The sequence below is a fragment of the Dendrobates tinctorius genome, unplaced genomic scaffold, assembly GCF_039654945.1.
Source record: "Dendrobates tinctorius isolate UK_male_01 unplaced genomic scaffold, ASM3965494v1 ptg000063l, whole genome shotgun sequence".
NCBI classification, from domain to species: Eukaryota; Metazoa; Chordata; class Amphibia; order Anura; family Dendrobatidae; genus Dendrobates; species Dendrobates tinctorius.
Genome location: NW_027361731.1, coordinates 11982846 through 12006329, shown reverse-complemented (window position 1 = coordinate 12006329; position 23484 = coordinate 11982846). Strand labels below are relative to the sequence as shown.

Here is a 23484-nt window from a genome sequence, read left to right as displayed (position 1 = left end):
CCAATGTGGGATAGTGAGACCCTTCAATCAAGATTTTCCCTGGACTGATGTTACCGGAATCCCCGGTTTAACCCTTACAGTCCTGCTGTTTAATTGTTTTTTCCCTATCCTAATTATCGTATTATCGTTTTTTCTATTACTTTTACCCACACAGTTTCTCCCTGCTTGGATATATTACCCCCTGTAAATAAATCCTTTAACTCTTGGTCTGTCTCTGATCCGTGGTTACATCATCAGCACCTGCACATTATTACAGGGGGAGGCAATAATGGAGGTGATGGACAATGATGGCGGTGGGGAAGGCAATGATGGTGGTGGGGGGCAATGATGGAGGTGATGAAATGGACAATGATGGTGGTGGGGGAGGAGGCAATGATTGAGGTGGTGGAATGGGCAGTGATTGGGGTGGTGGGGGAGAATGATAGGGGTGTTTGGGGAGAAGGCAGTGCTGGAGGTGGTGATGAGGACAATGATGGGGTGGAGAGGGGCTGCATTATACTTTATGAGGGGGCTACATTATATTCTGTGGGGGGACTGAATTATTCTTGGGACTACATTATATTCTGGGGGCTATATCATACTATATGAGGGGGCTACAACATACTCTATGGGGGGCTGCATTATATTCTGTGCTGGGGCTGCATTATTCTCTCAGGGGACTACATTATATTCTGGGGCTACATATTACTACATGAGGGGGCTACAGTATACTCTGGGGAACTGCATTATATTCTGTAGTGGGGCTGCATTATTCTCTCAGGGGACTACATTATATTCTGGGGTGGGGGCTACATCATACTATATGAGGGGTAGCATTATGCCCTATGAGGGGGGGGCTACAGTATACTCTATGGGGGGCTGCATTATACTATATGAGGGGGGCTGCATTACACCCTATGAGGGTGCTACATTATATTCTATGGTGGGGACTGCGTTATACCTTATGAGGGGGTTGCATTATATTTTGTGGGGTGCTGCATTATACCCTATAAGGAGGGCTGCATTATATTTTAAGAGGAAGGCTACATTATATTCTATGAGGAGGCTACTCCTCTATGATTCTACCCCAACCCCTCCAAAATAATTAATACGTGTACTACCTTATATTATACCCTGATATTAGCGTGTTTTACCACACAATTGGTGGTCTTGTATTTATTTCTATGTAGCTACATAGTAGGCCCTAAGAATGATTTTCACTGGTGGGCCCAAGGTGCTCCTGTCCTACTCTGTCCAGCACCATGACAACCAGCACAGCAGAGTCCTGTACACACTGAGGCCCCTGATCATGTGACCCCTGACTCCTCCCCTCCTGTGACCTCATCACAGGTCCTTTGCGCACGGAACAGCCGTATATGTGGAGTGTGGCTCTGCGGGTGGAGGTCGGTGCTGGAGGCTCCATTATTCTCTATGTGGAGTGCGGCTCTGCGGGTGGAGGTAGGTGCTGGAGGCTCCATTATTCTCTATGTGGAGTGCGGCTCTGCGGGTGGAGGTCGGTGCTGGAGGCTCCATTATTCTCTATGTGGAGTGCGGCTCTGCGGGTGGAGGTCGGTGCTGGAGGCTCCATTATTCTCTATGTGGAGTGCGGCTCTGCGGGTGGAGGTCGGTGCTGGAGGCTCCATTATTCTCTATGTGGAGTGCGGCTCTGCGGGTGGAGGTCAGTACTGGAGGCTCCATTCTCTATGTGGAGTGCGGCTCTGCGGGTGGAGGTCGGTGCCGGAGGCTCCATTATTCTCTATGTGGAGGGCGGCTCTGCGGGTGGAGGTCGGTGCTGGAGGCTCCATTATTCTCTATGTGGAGTGTGGCTCTGCGGGTGGAGGTCGGTGCTGGAGGCTCCATTATTCTCTATGTGGAGTGCGGCTCTGCGGGTGGAGGTCGGTGCTGGAGGCCCCATTATTCTCTATGTGGAGTGCGGCTCTGCGGGTGGAGGTCGGTGCTGGAGGCTCCATTATTCTCTATGTGGAGTGCGGCTCTGCGGGTGGAGGTCGGTGCTGGAGGCTCCATTATTCTCTATGTGGAGTGCGGCTCTGCGGGTGGAGGTAGGTGCTGGAGGCTCTCGTCTTCTACTGGTGTCGTAGAAGCGCAACACAACGAGAAACGGCCATTGTCTTTCCACTCTCTAGCCCCCCACCTGCCTGAGATGTTTTAAACATTTTTTTTGACCGATAAAGTTTGGACTTCATTCCGGTGAGTGCCACCTCTTTTCATTTCAGAATTAGAAATGATTCTTTCTCCGCAGTTTCTATAGGACTTAATACTTTCCTGATTCCGGAGAGTAATAGAAATATGGCAGAAAACAGGAAGAAAGTTCAGAGAAGAAGCTTCATAGAAAGACATTGAAGTTACAGACGCCATTTAACTCTTGGGGAGAAAGTGATTCCAGCACTTTACTGAGTAAATCCCACCAGGACTGTAGCAGGTAAAGACCCCAATATCCACAGGTGTCCCTTCTAAATGAGGCGGAAACTATCACCTCTAAGGCTGTGTGCCCACGTTGTGTTTTTTTAAGCGTTTCCACAGCACTTGTGCCGGATCAGACGCTGCGCAAACGCTTAAAAAAAGCTTCCAATTAAATTTAATGCATTTTTGGCTTCTTGTGCCAATGCATGCGTTGTTAAACGCTTAGAAACCGCTTAGCGGCTAAAAACACAGCATGCTCATTATTTTCTGCATAGCTGGGCGTTTTTAGCCATTTCCAATGGTCCCAGAAACTGCGCGGAAAAAAACACATAAAAAACGCACGGAAATAAAACGCGCGGTTTCTGGGAAGGAGTCCGGTTTTCTAAGCGTTTATAAACGCTAACGTGGGCACATAGCCGAATAATCCTCAGACAGTTCTGACAAACATGGGAAAGTGCCCCTTTATGGAGGTGACAGAAAGTCTGTTCAGTCACTTTAGCTTCATAGTATCAGCTCTAATCCAATGGTGAGAGAGCGATTTACCCCGAAGAGTCACGAATTGTGGGGTTGTTATAAAATGTTATATTTAGGGGGTTTTGTGTCTTCTCCTTATAAGAATCACAATGGTTTTGTCCCTTTTCCGCTGATAGATACAAACGACCCAACTATGGAAGCCGGGAACCAAGAAAACATGTATTAGGCCGGGCTCACACATGCGAGAAACATGGCCGAGTCTCACATGTTAATACCCGGCACTGCCGCCAGCTCTCGGATCAGAGCGTGCGGCCGCATAGCAATACATGCAGCCGCATGCTCCGCTCCCAAACTAATATTCACAGACTGATATAAAGGGGATAGAGGACCCTACCCTTGCGGGATTACATTCTACAGGATGGTGGGGAAGGAGACAGTAGGTTGGGGGGTTGCAGCAGCTCCAGTGATGGTGAGGAGGCAGCGGGGTCATTGCAGGCTGTAGGCTTTCCTGAAGAGGTGGGTTTTCAGGTTCCGTCTGAAGGATCCGAGTGTGGTTGATAGCCGGACTTGTTGTGGCAAGGAATTCCAGAGGATGGGGGCTATTCGGGAGAATAATTGGAGGCGGTTGGGTGAGGAGCGAATAAGTGTGGAGGAGAGAAGGAGGTCTTGGGAGGATCGGAGATTACGTGAGGGAAGGTATCGGGAGATTAGTTCAGAGACATATGGGGGAGACAGGTTATAGATGGCCTTGTAGGTCAGTATTAGTAATTTGAATTGCTAATTATGCAAATTGTCTCTTCAGAGAGGAAGAGGACTAGAACTCTAGTGCCACCTATTGGAGGTAGCAATCCTAAAAGTCAATGTTGACCCTTTAACGAGCCTAGTTACATGACTTAGGATAAAAGCCAAACCAGAATCTCCATTTGCAGACACCGTGTTTCAGGGTACTGCCCCTCATCAGTGCAAAGTGGGAGATCTGGTTTGGCTGTGAGAGAGGCGTCTGACCGATATCCAAGAAGTATCATTTCTCCTTGCGGAGAATGACATGCTAAGCTTGTCGAGGTGAGGAGACTTAAAGCCGCAATGCTCCTCTGGGAAATATGCTAATTATGCAAATTGTCTCTTCAGAGAGGAAGAGGACTAGAACTCTAGTGCCACCTATTGGAGGTAGCAATCCTCCAATAGGTGGCACTAGAGTTCTAGTCCTCTTCCTCTCTGAAGAGACAATTTGCATAATTAGCATATTTCCCAGAGGAGCATTGCTGCTTTAAGTCTCCTCACCTCGACATGCTTAGCATGTCATTCTCCGCAAGGAGAAATGATACTTCTTGGATAATTTGAATTGGATATGCTGAGGGAATGGGAACCAGTGAAGAGATTTGCAAAGGGAAAAAGTGGAGGAGTAGCGAGGAGAGAGATGAATTAGTCGGGCAGCAGAGTTAAGAATGGACTGGAGAGGTGTGAGGGTGTTAGCAGGGAGGCCACAGAAAAGGCTGTAGCAGTAGTCGAGACGGGAGATGATGAGGGCATGCACAAGCATTTTAGTAGATTGAGGGTTGAGGAAGGGATGGATTCTGGAAATATTTTTGAGCTGGAGGTGGCAGGAGGTGGAGAGAGCTTGGATGTGCAGTTTGAAGGTCAAGTCAGAGTCAAGGGTTACTCCGAGGCAGCAGACCTCCAATACAGGGGAAAGTGTGATGTCGTCAATTGTTATAGATAGATCAGGTAAGGAAGATCTGTGAGATGGGGGAAAGATGATCCGTTCAGATTTGTCCACATTCAGTTTGAGTAAGCGGGAGGAGAAGAAGGAGGATATGGCTGATAGACACTCTGGGATTCTGGAGAGTAGAGAGGTGACGTCTGCGCCAGAGAGGTAGATCTGAGTATCATCGGCATAAAGGTGGAACTGGAATCCGTAGCACTTTGAGTTGCCCAAGGCCAAGTGTATAGATTGGGAAGAGTAGGGGTCCTAGAACAGAGCCTTGGGGAACTCCAACAGAGAGAAGGTGGGATGAGGAGGTAGTGTGGGAGTGGGAGATGCTGAATGTGCGGTTGGAGAGGCATGAGGAGATCCAGGATAGGGTGAAGTCTTTGATGCCAAAGGAAGAGAGGATCTGTAGTAGGGGGCAGTGGTCAACTGGGTCGAAGGCAGAGGACCGGTCTAGAAACAGGAGTATAGAGTATTGTCCGTTCGCTTTGGCTGTAAGTAGGTCGTTAGTAAGTTTGGTCAGGGCTGTCTCAGTGGAGTGATGGGGGCGGAAACCAGACTGTAGATTGTCAAAGAGCAGGTTAGAGGAGAGATGGGAGGAAAGTTCAGCGTGGACATGCTGCTCCAGGAGTTTGGAAGCGAATGGGAGCAACGATATTGGGCGATAGCTGGACATAGCGGTTGGGCTGAGGGTGGGCTTTTTGAGCATGTTCGTGATTGTGGCATGTTTGAAAGCAGAAGAGAAGGTACCAGAGGTTAGTCATACGTTGAAGAGGTGAGTTTGGGATGGGATAAGAGTGGTGGCGAAGTTGGGGAGGAGGTGGGATAGGTTTGGTGCACAAGTGGTGAGGTGTGATTTGGAGAGAAGATGAGCAAGCTCCCCTTCAGTGATGATGGATAAGGAGGTTATGTGGTTTGGGCATTGGTCTGGTATACAAAGGGGTTGTGGTGGTTGAATAAAAAAGACTTTCCGTGTTTGGTCTATCTTGTTTTTGAGGTGCGTGGCAAAGTTCTCAGCAGAGATTAGGGAAGTTGGAGGGGGCAGTGGTGGGCAGAGGAGGGAGTTAAAAGTATTGAACAACTATTTAGGGTTGTGGGATAAGGAAGATACAAGGGATGTAAAGAAGGCCGGTTAAGCAGAGGTGAGAGCTGATTTGAATGCAAGTGTTGCTTGTTTGAGTGCAGTGAAGTCGTGAGTGCATTTTCTTCCAGCGCCATTCAGCAATTCTGGATGCTTGCCGAAGCTTTTTAGTGGTGTTATTGTGCCAGGGTTGTCTATTGATTCGTCGCACTCTGTTATGCATGACAAGGGGCGACCGAGTCGATGGCTGATGCAAGAGTGGCTTTGTAGAAACTAGTGGCAGTGTCTGTGTCATGGAGTGAAGCTATGGAGGACAGTGGTAGAATAGATTCAGAGAGTGTGCGAGTGTCTAGATGTTCAAGGTTTCTTCGGGGGTGTGCATGTTGCTGGACATGGGTGACAGGTGAGGAGGACAGGGATGAGAACATGAGTAGATGGTGGTCAGATAGGCGGAGAGGGGAGGTTGTGAAGTTAGATAGGGAGCAGAGACAGGTGAAGACCAGGTCTAATGTGTGTCCGTCTGTGTGGGTGGCTGAGGAGGACCACTGAGTAAGTCCAAAAGATGATGTAAGGGACAGGAGTTTTGGCTGCTGACTGATGGGTGTCAAAGGGGATGTTGAAGTCACCCATGATGATGGTGGGAATGTCAGCAGAGAGAAAGTGAAGGAGCCATGTCAAGAATTGGTCAATGAAGGTAGTGGTCGGGCCTGGAGGTCGGTATATGACAGCCACTTGGAGGTTGGAGGGAGAGTAGATGCTGACAGAGTGGACTTCAAATGAAGGGAGGATAAGGGAGGAAAGAGGTGAGATTGGGTTGAAGGTGCAGTTGAAAGAAAGGAGAAGGCCCACTTCTCTACCATGTCTGTTGCCAGGGTGAGGAGTGTGGGTGAAGTGGAGGCTGCCATAGCATAGCGCAGCAGGGGAGGCGGTGTCGGAGGGTGTCAGCCATGTTTCAGTGAGGCCAAGGAAGGAAAAATTGCGAGAGGTAAAGAGGTCGTGAATCACATGGAGTTTATTGCAGATGGAGCGGGCATTCCAGAGTGATCCAGAGAGAGGAAGCAGGGTGGTGGGTGTGAAGGGCACAAGTTTGAGATTGGAAAGATTTCTGGTGTCTATATTGGGTTGGGAGCAATAGAAGGGGGTAATAATGGTAGGTATGAGCTGTGGGGGTCCATGTCGCCAGCAGTGAGGAGAAGCAGAGAGAGGCAGAGCAGGTGGGTGTAGGAGAGTGGGCGATTTGTTTTGTGTGTTATTAGGAGAGATCTGAGGTTGAGGAGTAGGTCAGCGGAGGAGGTCAGGTGGGGAGGCAAGAGGGAAGGAGAGATTATTACTTGGGTAGAGGGTGCTGGGGTTTGTAGATAGCGAAGGAGAGTCAGGAGTAATGGAGGCAAAACCGTTAGAGCATATGTCAGCATGGTGAGAGTAAGCTTGGAGGAAAGAGAAAAAAAAAATTTAGTCCATTTAAGCACAGTGGTTAGTCGTACCTTGTATTCACTTCTGGCTCATTTCTGGCATATTTCTATTGTTATCCTTAATCCCTACTATCCCAGCCATGGTACCCGGGCCCCTATAACCGGGGACAGGATAGTATGTCATCGCGATCAGCGGCTCCCCCATGAGGCAGCGCCGCTGATCGCGGCTGGGTGTCAACTGATTATCACAGCTGACACCCGGCACTATGTGTCAGGGGCGGTTCACGGACTGCCCCCGGCACATTAACCCCTGGCACACTGCGATCAAACATGATCGCAGTGTAGCGGGGCACTGGGAACCATCATCAGGGAGGGGGCTCCCTGCGTGTTTCCCTGGACCCTCGGAACAGCGCGATGCAGGCCCCCGGATCCAATATGGCCACGGTGGCATTTGGAGACCTGCAGGGAGGCTGAGAGCAGGCACTGAGAAAGCCTAGAGCAGCACCTGTCAGATCGCTGATCTGACAGAGTGCTGTGCAAACTGTCAGATCAGCGATCTGACCCTAGACAATAAAATAAAGTTAAAAAAGTGTAAAAATAATTTATGAAAAAATCCCTAAATAAATTTAAAAAATCCCTAATAAATTCATTTTTTGTTAATAAAAAAGTCCAAAACAATAAAAGTACACATATTTAATATCACCGCATCCATAACGACCCGCCCTATAAAACTGTACCATTAGTCAATCCCTTTAATGAACCCCTTAAAAAATAAAAATAAAAAACAAAGCAAAATGCAATGCTTTATCATCATACCGCCGAACAAAAAGTGCAATAACGCGCGATTAAAAAGACGGATATAAATAACCATTGCACCACTGAAAACGTCATTTTGTCCCGCAAAAAACGAGCCGCCATACAGCGTCATCAGTGAAAAATAAAGTTATAGCTCGCAGAATAAAGCGATGCAAAAATAATTATTTTTTATATAAAATTGTTTTCATTGCATAAAAGCGCCAAGATATAAAAAAGACCTAAATGAGATATCGCTGTAATCGTACTGACCCGAAGAATAACACTGCTTTATCAATTTTACCACATGTGGAACGATGTAAACGCACCCCCCAAAAGAAATTCATGAAATGCAGATTTTTGTTCATTCTGCGTCACAAAAATCAGAATAAAAAGTGATCAAAAAATGTCACGTGCCTGAAAATGGTACCAAAAAAAGCGTCAACTCGTCCCGCAAAAAATAAGACCTCACTTGACTCGGTGGGTCAAAATATGGAAAAATTATAGCTCTCAAAATGTTGTGATGCAAAAACTCTTTTTACAATAAAAAGCGTTTTTTTAGCGTGTGACAGCTGTCAAACATAAAACCCGCCATATATAGTAAATCAAACCCCCGTTATCACCCCCTTAGTTAGGGAAAAATAATAAAATTAAGAAAAATGTATTTATTTTCCCATTAGGGTTAGGTCTAGGGGGTTAGGGCTCAGGTTAGGGTTAGGTCTAGGGTTAGGGCTAGGGTTGGAGTTAGAATGGGGGGGTTTCCACTGTTTAGGCACATCAGGGGCTCTCCAAACGCAACATGGCGTCTGATTTCAATTTCAACCAATTCTGCGTTGAAAAAGTCAAACGGTGCTTCTACCCTTCCAAGCTCTGCCATGCACCCAAACAGTGGTTTACCCCCACATATGGGGTATCAGCCTACTCAGGACAAATTGTACAACAACTTTTGGGGTCCAATTTCTCATGTTACCCTTGGGAAAATAAAAAAATGGGGGCAAAAATCTCATTTTTGTGGAAAAAAATGATATTTTTATGGCTATAAGTATAAATGTCTGTGAAGAACTTGGGGGTTCAAAGTGCTCACCACACATCTACATAAGTTCCTTGGGTGGTCTAGTTTCCAAAATGGGGTTACTTGTGGGGGGTTTGCACAGTTTAGGCAAATCAGGGGCACTCCAAAGGCAACATGACACCCGCAGACCATTCCATCAAAGTCTGCATTCCAAAACATCACTACTTCCCTTCCGAGCCCCGACGTGTGCCCATACCGTAGTTTTCTCCCACATATGGGATATCAGCGTACTCAGGATAAATTGGACAACAACTTTTGGGGTCCAATTTCTCCTGTTACCCTTGGGAAAATAAAAAAAATTGGGGACTAAAAGAACATGTTTGTGGAAAAAATATGATTTTTTTTTATTTTCACGCCTGGGCGTTATAAACTTCTGTAAGCACTTGGGGGTTCAAAGTGCTCACCACACATCTAGATAAGTTTCTTGGGGGGTCTAATTTCCAAAATTGTGTCATTTGTGGGGGGTTTCCTGTTTTGAGCTCATTTTCTCGTTCACCTTTGATGTCCGATGAACTCCCTCTGCTGGTGAAAGGAGGTGGTGAAACTGATTTGGATGGGAGAAACCTGTCACCTGAACAGGTGGATTGCGATTGGACATCCGGAATCTCTGAGTGGATATAAGGCAGCCGACGCCCTGTAGGGTTGCTGGTGATTTCTCTGCTCTGAGCTCTGGCCTCCAATTCAGTTCCTGTCTTCTAAAGCTAAGTTTTGCTCTGTTATTGTTCCATGAGATTTTGTCTGATTTGCTTAGTTTTGTGTTCTGCCAGCCCCGGCTGGGGCTCTGCTGAATTTCCATTTTTGTCCCTGATTGGTTAAATCTCTTTTGCTCTGTCTTCAGAATATATGGGAGTGCTGATATAGGGATTTTGAAGTCTAGTGACTTCAGGGCTGTTTTTCCTATCAGACGTGTTGGGACATTTTTGGTAGGGTTTTTGCGGATTGCAGCCAGCATCTTTTCTGTCCTTTGCTATCTAGTTATTTGGGCCCCGTCGTTTGCTCTGCCTGTCTTTCTGTCTGTGTTTCTGTTTTCATCTGTTTTCACCGTCAATACATGTTGGGGTCTGTCTATTGCTTTGGGGTCTGCTCTGGGGCAGTTTAGATTTCCCCTTTCTTTCTTTAGGCTTATTTAGTTCTCCGGCTGTGAAGAGGCGTCTAGGACCACCGTAGGAATGCTCCACGGCTACTGTTAGTTGTTAGTTGTTGTGAATAGGATCAGGGGTCTGCAATCCGCTAGCTACCAACTTCTCCGGTTTTCTGGACTTAGCTTTCATTTTTGTTTTTTCCTCCTCATTCATAACAGTTTCCACTGTTTAGGCACATCAGGGTCTTTCCAAATGCGGCATGGCGTCCGATTTCAATTCCAGCCAAAAAAGTCAAATGACGCTGCTTCCCTTCCCAGCTCTGCCATGCGCCCAAATAGTGGTTTACCCCCACATGTGGGTTATCAGTGTACTCAGGTCAAATTGAACAATAACTTTTGGGGTCCTGTTACCCTTGGAAAAATAAAAATTGGGGGTTTAAAGATCATTTTTTGGAAAAAGTATGATTTTTTTTTTGTACGGCTGTACGTTATAAACTTCTGTGAAGCCCTTGGGGGTTCAAAGTTCTCACCACACATCTACATAAGTTCCTTGAGGGTCTAGCTTCCAAAATTGGGTCACTTGTGGGGGTTTTCCTCTGTTTAGGCACATCAGGGGCTCTGCAAACATGACATGGCATGTGATCTCAATTCCAGCCAATTTTGCGTTGAAAAGTCAAATGGTGCTCCTTTCCTTCTGAGCTCTGCCATGCGCCGAAACAGTGGTTCCCCCCCACATATCAGGTATCGGTATACTCAGGACAAATTGCACAATAACTTTTGCCTTCCAATTTCTCCTGTTACCCATGATAAAATAAAAAAAAATTGGACCTGAATTATTTTTTTTGTGAAAAAGAGTTAAATGTTCATTTTTTTTTTAAACATTCAAAAAATTCCTGTGAAGCACCTGAAGGGTTAATAAACTTCTTGAATGTGGTTTTGAGCACCTTGAGGGGTGCAGTTTCTAGAATGGTGTCACTTTTGGGTATTTTCTATCATATAGACCTCTCATAGTGACTTCAAATGTGATGTGGTCCCTAAAAACAAATGTTGTAGTAAAAATGAGAAATTTAGGTTTTATTAGTAGATGTAAAGAAGAAAACTAAATACTGTAAAATAATAAATCTCCTCATATGTTTCTCTTATTATCTCCAGTAATTGTATTATTACACAGGATTGTTATGATGTTATATCAGCTCATCTTCTCTGTACAATATCGGATCCTCTCAGTGAAGATCTTCTATAGAAGAGAATTTTTCTGAACTGCCCATCAAGGCTAGATATGGACAGAGACAAAATGGCCGAGAGGATATTACACCTCACCCTAGAGATCCTCTTCCGGCTTACTGGAGAGGTGAGAGATCCTGATGATGTCACATTACATCATTCTTATCTATGGGAATAACAGATGGACAGAACTGGAGAGGTGAGGACTTTGGAAATGTCTGTAGTGAGATTTATTAATGTGTCTCTCCATTACCAGGATTACACGGTAGTGAAGAAGACCTCTAGTGAGCGCTGTCAGGACCCTGTGTCTGAGGGATGGGGAAGACCCCTGAGCCCAATCACTGGGCCTCCACCTCACCCCCTGATCCATGAGGACATCAATGACCAGAAGATCCTAGAACTCACCTACAAGATGATTGAGCTGCTGACTGGAGAGGTGACACTGCTGGGAATGCTGGGACATTATACAGTAATGCTATGAAGGGATCGGGGGGATGACGGTATCATTGTATGTGTCAGGTTCCTATAAGATGTCAGGATGTTGCCGTTTATTTCTCCATGGAGGAGTGGGAGTATGTAGAAGGACATAAAGACGTATACAACAACGTCATGATGGAGGTTCCCCAGCCCCTCACATCACCAGGTAATAGACAGGACTAAATACACACGGCCTATAATTATCTGTATGTAAAGAATGAATTCAGTCCCTCTATGTGTTTCCTCCAGATCTATCCAGTAAGAAGACAACACCAGAGAGATGTCCCCGTGTTCTTCTTCCTCAGGGCTGTAAACAAGGAGATCCCAATGTTCCTCAGGATCATCAGGTAGATGGAGAGAAGGTGTGATGAGATCTCCCCTATGATGTGTAGACGGCTGTGAAGGTCTTGTGCTCAGTCTTGTTTTATCCACCAGTATTAAATGTTTTATACTTGTGTAATGAGAGCGGTGGAGATGGCAGGATTAGAGCTGATCATAGATGTGACTTCTCCATCTGTCTGTGACTTTTACAATATTTGTTTCAGGGTGAAGATCTGACCCATATTAATACTACAGAGATATATGTGAGGGGTGATGAGCAGTGTAAAGAGGAGATTCCTACATATGACTACCCAGGTGAGTAGTAACCACTAAATGCAGAGAAGTCACAGATTCTTCTCAGTCACCGGCTCTGGCTGCTTTATCAGTGTTGTAGTCCGGCCATATCACAATCGTGTGATCACCATTTTGCCTCTAGACCACAACATTCTCCACCCAAAGCTGTTCAAATGACTTTGGGCATTAAAAGCCATTTTCTATAGAACTTACAACCTGGAAAATCCACCTACCCCTGGGATTAGAAGACGCTGACTCTTACCTGCCCACATGTGTAAACTACAAAGCCAAATGGCGGCATACGTAGAATGTGCTGACAAGTTAAAAAATCACTTGAAGAAGATACACTGCTTAAAAAATAAAGGGAACACTAAAATACCACATCCTAGATATCTCTGACTGAAATATTCCAGTTGCAAATTTGTATTCATTGCATCACGGAATGTGTTCATAGCAATAAAACATAACAATTATCAATGTAAATCAAAATGAATATTCCATGGAGGTCTGGATTTGGAATGATACTCAAAATCAAAGTGGAAAATCAAATTACAGGCTGATCCAACTTCAGTGGAAATGCCACATGACCAGGAAAAGATGCTCAGTAGTGTGTTTGGCCTCCCCGTGCCTGTATGACCTCCCTACAACACCTGGGCATGCTCCTGATGAGGCAGCGAATGGTCTCCTGGGGGATTCTCTCCCAAACCTGGACTAAAGCATTCGCCAACTCCTGGACAGTCTGTGGTGCAATGTGACGTTGGTTGATGGAGCGAGACATGATGTCCCAAATGTGCTCAATCGGATTCAGGCCTGGGGAATGGGCTGTCCAGTCCATAGCTTCAATGCCTTCATCTTGCAAGAACTGCTGACACACTCCAGCCACATGACGTCTGGCATTGTCCTGCATTAGGAGGAACCCAGGGCCAACCGCACCAGTATATGGTCTCCCAAGGGGTCTGAGGATCTCATCTCGGTACCTAATGACAGTCAGGCTAACTCTTGTGAGCACATGGAGGGTTGTGCGGCCCTCCAAAGAAATGCCGCCTGTAAGGTAGCGCTGTCATTTAAGGTTGGGGACACTCGCTTGGCAGCCAAATAATCACGTCCGGTACGGGTTTTCCATAAAACAATAACAATCCATGCGGTTTATTCAAGCATCATAAAACCACACCAGCAACATAAAGTTCATATAATCAGCATAGCATTCATGACAGAGCTTCCCTCTGTTAAGCCTGTGGTCACACAGGTTACGCAATGGCCAGTACTCAGGCTCTTCAGCCTCACCGATATCTCACACCATCAGGGTTACCTCATGGCTGCGTCAGCTCACTGCAGACATTCATTCCCTCCCCTGGGAACTGTCAGACGCTTGCAGCCATTACTCACAGCATTCACGTGCTGTCAGGCAGGAAGCCCCATCTCCCAGCGGGACCTTCCACAAAGGACCAACCGGGTCCAAGCATTCACTCCATGTGACCTACCCTGGCCACCTTATATGGTCCGTAGCCACGCCAACTGGGTCACATGGCTATAACCTCATCACAGGTCCTTCACACTCACATAGTCTTTTACTACCAATGTTTTCAGACACACCCCTGGGTGGATTTGTAGGTAGCTCTCCCTAACACATTGGCATGAAACCTCAGCAGTATCACTGCTGATCAACACATACACACGTCTTCATCTCAAGGCCACCCACCTTGAGATACATTACGATCATTCAGCATCCTACACCTATCAGGACACTGGAAATGCTTATACGCCTGTCCTGGGACACCCACACAGTGCCCCCTAGTGGGCATAGTGGTCACTACACCACATACCTCCCCCTCTGTTCAAACTTGTGGGGTTGAACACACAACATTACCCGGGATCTCGAGACCAGGCACTCATTACACCTTGCCCCACAGGTCGAGAGAACCGTCTCCGTCTGTCATACGACCTCATCTCTACATTACGCCGCCCCCAGCGGTCAGAATATCAGCCCTGATCCTTGGCCCTCCAGTCACAGTCTGTCTGCGTCATCAGACACTGTTTAGTCACCACACTCCTTTCTCTCACTGACCGGCTCTCACGGTTGGTGCGGTCATAAGTCTTAATCGAGCCTACTGTCTGGCCTGAGTCTGACCCATTCAGCGTCTCAAAGGAACTAGGTCTCTCAGCCTCGTACGGCCTATCGAACTGCCACTTGCTGACATTCTTCGGCCACCTACCATGTCACTACTTGGAGAAACCATTTGGGTCCTTACATCTTGGGTTGAAGGCGGCCGCCACCTGGTGTTCCGTACCTTTTTATTCATCCGCCGACGGTCCAGCCTCAACTGCTCAATCTCTTGCAGGTACCCCACTCAATACTCCAATAGCATCCGAAAGTTTCTCAGGCTTTCCACGGAGCCAACCACCATGATGGGGATCCTACCCTCTTCACTGGATACCTGGTCTTCATCATCAGGAGGGATCCTCACCCTCACCACACCGGAGATATTCACAAGGTCTTGCATTACCTTCCTGAATCTTCCAATGATTCTCCCAATCAGACCTTTGGGTTCCGGAACTACATATTTCTCAAACCCAGCCGATCCATAGCCTCCCTTGCTAACTCTAGGCGTCGAGCAGCTTTCCTATTACTCCGCCTGACCAGCTGTTTGACGTAGAGACATTGCAAATGCATCTCTTTCAGGACAGCTACCCGGTTTGCTGTATCTTCCCTGGCTGATATTATCACCAACTGCCGAGTCTCAGGTGCCCAGTGCACCTTACACGCCTTGACCGCCTCTTTGAAAGCCTCGTGCACTCCTTCCTCAGCACAGGCTTCTTGCATGTCTTTGGGTACCTCAATCACAGATTTGAAGGTCATGGTCTTGCTCTCTTCCTGTACAGAAGGCTCTGGCTTTACCACGGACACTTCCCTCACTACAGTTGACCCAACCGGGTGACTGTCTTCTTCAGTTCTTAGCTCACCAACTTCACGGGATTTCATCTCTTCATGACCCTTTGCCAAGATGGGTACTGGATGTTCCGTCTTGCTATCACTCATGCTCGGCCGCTGTAAATCTTCGTCCAAGCTCTTCTCCCACAGAAGACTTTATACTACTCCTCTGAGTTCTTCCATCTCATCCCTAAGGGTCTTGTTCATGTTTTTCCACGTTGACAGGTGACTTCTGAGCTCAGAGACTTCCTTCTCTATCCCTTCTAGTCTGTGCTCCCTTTCTCTCTCAGAACCACAGTCACCCCCAGAGTCTGTTACCCCGACCTGCCGAGTCATCCCTCCAGTTACCCATTAACCGTGTGAATACTTCAGCCGTCTTATCAATCAGGTCAACGTCAGTCCTGTCACGAGACGTCAGGTCCGTTCGTTGGGCAGATGTACCCCTTCTTCCGGTCACTTCTAACTCTGACCTCTCCACGTCAGGAGGCGCCACCGTCTCAGTGTCTGCTGGCCCCACAGTCGAAACGTCTTCATCGTCCAACCATACGTCATCAAACAAAACAAAGTCCCGTCCCCTCTCCAAGGCATACACTAAGTCACGTGGTATCCCGCCCCCTTGGCACTCACCACCTTTTGGGCTACCACCCCGGTTTGGGTCACTGCCCCCTCTGGGACTCCACCCCCTTTGGGCTACCACCCCGATTTAGGTCACCGCCCCCCTCTGGGACTTCACCCCCTTTTGGGCTACCACCCCGATTTGGGCCACCGCCCCCTTTCGGGATTTTCCCATGTCCTTTCTACAGGTTTCCTTAGACCACGGTTCACACCAAAACAGTTTGTCTTTTACGATACCACACAAGTCCTAGCTGGCACCACCACAGCTCCTGCTGTCACCGATCTCCGACACCTCCGGCTGCTGTTCATACACAGCTGCTGGTGTCACCTTCGTAACCCCACCAAGTTATGAAGGTGACAAGCGGCTTGCTGTAACTCGGCGGGGTTACAAAGGGGACAAGCGGCTTGCTGTAACCCCACCGAGTTACAGCAAGCCGCTTGTCACCTTCTTGACCCCCACTGAGCCACCGCAGGCTGACTTGAAAGGGAAAAGAAAAAACGCACATGCAACACAAAACTCACGTGTCCGGTCTATGTGCTCTTCAGGACATCCGTCTCCTCTCCTGAGACCGTCCAACACACAAAGCACACAGGGTGCTATTCAGGGAGCCGACCCTCCTCCCAGGGTTTCCCAACACACCAGCCTCACCAGGTCCAGGGGCTCGGCGGGTGCTATTCAGGACATCCGTCTCCTCCTGAGACTGTCCAACACTTACGCCTCACCAGGTCCAAGGTCATACCACGTGCTCCAGGAATCTGATTTTTCTCCCAGAACATCCCAACACTGACCCTCCAGGACCTTGCTCACTGTACCCTCCAGGTACACAGTCTTTCTCACTGACCCAGGTCAGTACAACACGAACACCAGTCTGTTACCTGTGTCGGCCACACAGGTCCTCGGGTACCTCATATCCACAGAGGCACCCTATCACCATCCACAGTCTCTTTCTCTTACCCCGGTCAGCATATCACACGGATTTCACGACCGTCACCTGCTGGCCGCACAGGTTCTCAGACCCCTCTACCACAGAGGTGTCCTATAAGTCTTTTCCACTGACCCCGGTCAGTATATCACACGGCTTTCAAGACCGTCAGCCCTCCTGGCTCAGCGTTGCCAGCACTGCACCATGTGCCTTTGGAAACCGTTGCCCTTAGCAACCAAATTTTGAAGTCTTCCGTTGCTCCTAGCAACAAGGCTACAACACTGCCCATAGCATTCTCCACCAATTGCAAGGTAGCGCTGTCATTCAAGGTTGGGGACACTCGCTTGGCAGCCAAATAATCACGTTCAGCACGGGTTTTCAATAAAACAATAACAATCCGAGCGGTTTATTCAGGCATAATTAACCCACACCAGCAACATAAAGTTCATATAACCAGCACAGCGTTCATCACAGAGCTTCCCTCTGTTAAGCCTGTGGTCACACAGGTTACGCAATGGCCAGTACTCAGGCTCTTCAGCCTCACAGATATCTCACACCATCAGGGTTACCTCATGGCTGCTTCAGCTCACTGCAGACGTTCATTCCCTCCCCTGGGAACTGTCAGACGCTTGCAGTCATTACTCACAGCATTCACGTGCTGTCAGGCAGGAAGCCCCATCTCCCAGCAGGACCTTCCACAACGGACCAACTGGGTCCAAGAATTCACTCCATGTGACCTACCCTGGCCACCTTATATGGTCTGTAGCCACGCCCACCGGGTCACATGGCTATGACCTCATCACAGGTCCTTCACACTCACATAATCTTTTACTACCAACGTTTTCAGACACACCCCTGGGTGGATTTGTAGGTAGCTCTCCCTAACACATTGGCACGAAACCTCAGCAGTATCACTGCTGATCAACACATACACAAGTCTTCATCTCAAGGCCACCCACCTTGAGATACATTACGATCATTCAGCATCCTACAGCTATCAGGACACTGGAAATGCTTATACGCCTGTCCTGAGATGCCTGTCCTGAGACACCCACACAGCGCCCCCTAGCAGACACAGTGGTCACTACACCACACACCTCACACCATTACTGACCCACTACCAAACCGGTCATGCTGAAGGATGTTGCAGGCAGCCGATTGCTCTCCACGGCATCTCCAGACTCTGTCACGTCTTTCACATGTGCTCAGTGTGAACCTGCTTTCATCTGTGAAGAGCACAGGGCACCAGTGGCGAATCTGTTTCTAACCGTTTGTGCAGACACATGCACATTTGTGGCCTGCTGGAGGTCATTTTGCAGGGCTCTGGCAGTGCTCCTCCTTTTCCTCCTTGAAAAAAGGCGGAAGTAGTGGTCCTGCTGCTGGGTTGTTGCCCTCCTATAGCCCCCTCCACATCTACTGGTGTACTGGCCTGTCTCCTGGTGGCACCTCCAGACTCTGGACACTACACTGACAGACACAGCAAACCTTCTTGCCACAGCTGTGTCTGTCAGGGTCATTTGGATGTTTTGAGTTGTCATTATGATTTAAAAAGAGAAAACACAGTAGTTTGACAATAAATGGCTTCACCCAGCCAGTATTCATAAGTGGAGAAAAACTTGTGGTGTTATCATTCATATTCTCTGAAAAAAGGCCAAGAAAGCAAAAATTCTGCAGCGGTATGCAAAACTTTTGAGCAAAATTGTAAATGTGGTTTGGACACTTTGCAAGACTCAGAAGGGAGGGGGAAATTTGACTTTGGGAGAGCGAAGATTGCTGGACTGGTTTATGGAAGCCATGCTGCTTTTAAATAGCCTTTGAGCCACTAATAATGTGGACAACTCTGTTTTTCCATTAACAGCTGATGTATTTTTTTGTGGGACGAGTAGAAGTTTTTATTGGTATCATTTTCGCCTACATAACATTGTTTGGTGGCTTTTAATTCCATATTTGGGAGGCAGAAAGAACTAACAGTTAAACACCATGCTCTACTGATTCATGCCATGAGGTCTTCTATTAGACTGTGAACTGTTATTTTCTTGGTGAATAATTCAAATTTTTTACATAATTTGCCATTTTTACTGACAGTTTAAGTTCACAAATATTAAATTTGAGAATATTTCATCGAAAAATAATAATTGGTTTCATTTTTAGCAGATTACTGTACCAGGAGATCAGAGGGACATCTGACATCTTCAATTTTTAAATCAGATGATCTTGAGATCCCACAGGATACAATTGAAGTGACTGCTATTACTCCAGATATACCATTATCCCTTCACAGCAAAGATCTGTCATCTGATCCTTTGAAACAGGTCCTGTCTATGGATTCATTATTGACGACCAAAGAAAATCAAAGTCACAAAATAAGCATTAAAAAACTAACTGTTCCAAAATCAAAGAAGCTGTTTTCACCTTCAGAATATGGAAATAGCTTTCCCCTTGAAAAGTCTTTTCTTAAACCTCAAACAATTCACACAGCAGAGAACAGATTTTCTTGTTCCAAGTGTGGGAAATGTTTTAACCAGAAATCAGGTTTTCTTATACACCAGAGAACTCACACAGGGGAAAAGCCTTTTTCATGTTCAGAATGTGGGAAATGTTTTAACAAGAAATCACATCTTGCTATACACCAGAGAACTCACACAGGGGAGAAGCCTTTTTTCTGTTCAGAATGTGGGAAATGTTTTAACCATAAATCAGATTTGCTTAAGCACCAGAGAACCCACACAGGGGAGAAGCCTTTTTCATGTTCAGAATGTTGGAAATGTTTTAACCAGAAATCAGGTTTGATTAGGCACCAGAGAACTCACACAGGGGAGAAGCCTTTTTCATGTTCAGAATGTGGGAAATGTTTTAACTGTAAAGGGAATCTTGTTATACACCAAAGAACCCACACAGGGGAGAAGCCTTTTTCTTGTTCCGAATGTGGGAAATGTTTTAACAATAGATCAGGTTTGGTTAAGCACCAGAGAACTCACACAGGGGAGAAGCCTTTTTCATGTTCAGAATGCGGGAACTGTTTTAACCAGAAACGAGATTTGGTTAAGCACCAGAGAATTCACACAGGGGAGAAGCCTTTTTCCTGTTCAGAATGTGGGAGATATTTTAACCAGAAATGCAGTCTTGTTATACACCAGAGAATTCACACAGGGGAGAAGCCTTTTTCATGTTCAGAATGTGGGAAATGTTTTACCCAGAAATCATATCTTGATCACCACCAGAGAACCCACACAGGGGAGAAGCCTTTTTCATGTTCTTAATGTGAGAAATGTTTTAAACGGAAACTGTATTTTCTTAAAGGGGTTGTCATCATGTTTGGCCTTATTAAAATTAAAAAAATCATATTCACCTTTGGTGTCAGTGCTGTTCCAGCGGTATTGGCACTCGCGTTCCTGGGGCTCATATGAGGTTGTTACATCACACGAGCCTTGTGCCCAATCAGCCCCAGCTACACTGTCCTTGTTTTAGACGTATTGAACATCCACAGGAAACCAGGGCTGCGACTTCTCTTTGACTTCCTCTTACTGTTTGATTTGTCTGAAGGTGGGGACAGTGAAGCCAGAGCTAATTGGATGCAGGGATCACATGACATAACAACCTGAGCCCCCGAAGCGCAAGTGCTGACACCACTGGAACCGCAAAAGTATGGAAGGTTTATAGAAGTGTTTTTATTTTAACAGGACCAAACATGAGGAATGAGAAGTCAAAATCCCAAAGAAGACATTATCATACCTAGAGGGGTCCCCATGCTGTTTTTTGAATTATTTAAAAAAATAATTTAAAAAAACATCATGGGGTCCCCCCCATCTTTGGCAACCAGCCTTACTAAAGTTGTCAGCTGGGAGCTGGTATTCTCATGCTGGTAAGGGGCCATGGATATTGCCCCCCCAGCCTAAAAATAACCCACAGCTGCCCAGAAAAGGCACATCTATTAGATGCGCCAATTCTGGCGCTTTGCCTGGCTCTTCCCACTTGCTCTGTAGGGGTGGCAAGTGGGGTTCATATTTGTGGGGTTGATGTCACCTTTGTACTATCCGGTGACATCAAGCCCACAGCTTAGTAATGGAGAAGCGTCTATGAGACACCTATCCATTACTAATCCTATAGTCACATTGTAAGAAAACACAGACACCCAGAAAAAAGTCCTTTAATTGAATGAATGACACAGACTACTTTAATAATCTTAATTAAAATTAAACCATACTTACGATCTCACCTAATTCCACTGAGGCCATCTCACGCTGCTAGCGGGGATCTCATCGAGGTCACCACAGTTCAGCCCAGCTGGGAACGGAGCCGCAGTGACCGGATGTAACCTCAATGACGACACCACCGGTCACTGAGGCCTTGCTGAAGTTGACAGCTGAAGGTTGCAGCCCCCCAGCTGTGAGTTTTGTCTGGCTGGTTGTCAAAAATACAGGGGAACCCACACTGTTTTTTTTATTTATTTATAGCGCAGAAGCGGCCATTGAATACTCTCATCTGCCGCTCTGGCTCTCACTGTTATTAGTGGCTGCCGATGTCGGATGATGGGAGCTGTAGTCCCAGCAGCTGACACCAGTGACCGGAGGTAAACTTTATACCACCAATCACAGTTCAGCGCTCACGCTGTCTTTTGACAGCATGGGAACCACGGCTCTCTGACCGGCGTGGAGCCGATCACAAGCAGTGTTTTCCCGCGCTGTCATGCACATGAGAGCGTGACAAACACCCGGTGTTCGGGCAGCTGAAACCGAAGAGTAACACGGATTTCCTGGTGAAGTCCATGTTCATTGTCCGTGCCTAAACAGTAGGTGTTTGGTACGGACGCCAAACTTTACTGTTCAGGTTCGCCCATCTCTGCTTACCATATTTCTTAGACTAAAAGAGACACTTTTTTTTTTTAATCAGATCATTTTTATTAAAGCGAACCTGTCACCTGTTTTGGCCGCTATAAGATGCGGCCACTGCCTTTCAGGGCTTATCTACATCACTCTATAATGCTGTAGATAAGCCCCCGGCCTGACCTGAAAGATAAGAAAAATAAGTTTTATTATACTCACCCAGGGGGGCGGTCCGATGGGTGTCGCAAGACCGGGTCTGGCGCCTCCCAACTTCTTGCGAATGCATCTACTTTTTTTTATTGCTATATCAATTAGTTTTTTCCTATATCCCCTTTCCATTAGTCACGATGGCTCCATCTCTGCTTGTTCATTAATGGAAAGGGGATATAGAAAAAACAAATTGACATAGCAATAAAAAAAGTTCTTGTAGGAAACACTCATTCAAATAATAGAGATGATGGTATGAATAATAAAAAGAAACCAACAACAACAAAATAAAAAATAAAAATATCTTAAGTAACCCATATAGTTGGCAAATTCAGGAAATAAAAAATATTATACATAGATATGTCCCTATATTATTCCAAGATCGGGACTTATATAAAATCCTGGAAAATGGATTAGCATGTGTGCCGAGAAAAGGGAGAAAAAACTCCTCCTAAGAGAACTATTTTGGATCATTAAACTTGATACAAAATGCCCCAATGGTATGAATTATAGAAATGAAATTTGTTATCTATATTAAATTTCAGTGATTTCATTATGGAGGTTTTTTTGTTGGGATCTAGTTTGCTGATTATGCAAATTATTCTCAAATGTGATTGATTGTTAACACGTGTGTTCATTGATCAACGGTTGTTACCATTTGTTTTTGTACCATGTATCATAAGGAATCTGTATCTCAGTGAATAAGGGCGCGTTGAGATGTATCCCCAACCTGTATGATCTTTTAATTATTGGAAATAAATTGAGGATTTTATCTATTTTTGGGACTCGCCAAAATTTCTTTCCTTGTTCTATATACTCTATATGTGCGTCTCACAAAAATAGAATGTCATCAAAAGGTTAATTTATTTCAGTTCTTCAATACAAAAAAGTGAAACTCATATAGAGTCATTACAAACAGAGTGATCTATTTCACATGTTTATTTCTGTTAATGTTGATGATTATGGCTTACAGCCAATGAAAACCCTAAGGACATTATCTCAGTAAATTAGAATTATTAACAAAAACACCTGCAAAGGCTTCCTAAGCTTTTATAAAGGTCCCTTAGTCTGTTTCAGTAGCTCCACAATCATGGGGAAGACTGCTGACTTGACAATTATCCAGAAGGCAGTCATTGACACACTCCGCAAGGAGGATAAGCCACAAAAGGTCATTGCTAAAGAAGCTGGCTGTTCAGAGTGCTGTATCCAAGCATATTAATGGAAAGTTGAGTGGAAGGAAAAAAGTGTGGTAGAAAAAGGTGCACAAGCAACCGGGATAACCGTAGCCTTGAAAGGATTGTTTAGAAAAGGCCATTCAAATATTTGGGGGGAGATTCAGAAGGAGTGGACTGCTGCTGGAGTCATTGCTTCAAGAGCCACCACACAGAGACGTATCCAAGACACGGGCTACAAGAGTCACATTTCTAGTGTCAAGCCACTCATGACCCATAGGCAATGCCAGAAGCGTCTTACCTGGGCCAAGGAGAAAAAGAACTTGACTGTTGCTCAGTGGTCCAAGGTGTTGTTTTCAAATAAAAGTAAATTTTGCATTTCATTTGGAAATCAAGGTCACGGAGTCTGGAGGAACAGTGGAGAGGCCACAATCAAAGCTGCTGGAGGTCTAGTGTGAAGTTTCCACAATCAGTCATGG

General features: G+C 46.1%; 1 protein-coding gene across 2 annotated transcripts; it reads left to right on the top strand.

Annotated features, from left to right (window-relative positions):
- The first annotated feature begins 1097 nt into the window (after positions 1–1097).
- On the top strand, positions 1098–22611 carry LOC141094291 (uncharacterized). Of its 2 annotated transcripts, none has more exons than XM_073580129.1 (8): positions 1098–1437; positions 2240–2419; positions 11173–11371; positions 11501–11680; positions 11764–11887; positions 11971–12068; positions 12267–12357; positions 18958–22611. In XM_073580129.1, exons 3-8 carry the CDS (start codon positions 11300–11302, stop codon positions 20061–20063), a joined length of 1671 nt encoding a protein of 556 aa, XP_073436230.1. In that variant the 5' UTR covers positions 1098–1437; positions 2240–2419; positions 11173–11299; the 3' UTR covers positions 20064–22611. The 2 variants fall into 2 exon arrangements, with proteins under 2 accessions (XP_073436230.1, XP_073436229.1); XM_073580128.1 differs by having other exon boundaries at positions 18955–22611.
- Positions 22612–23484: the final 873 nt, after the last annotated feature.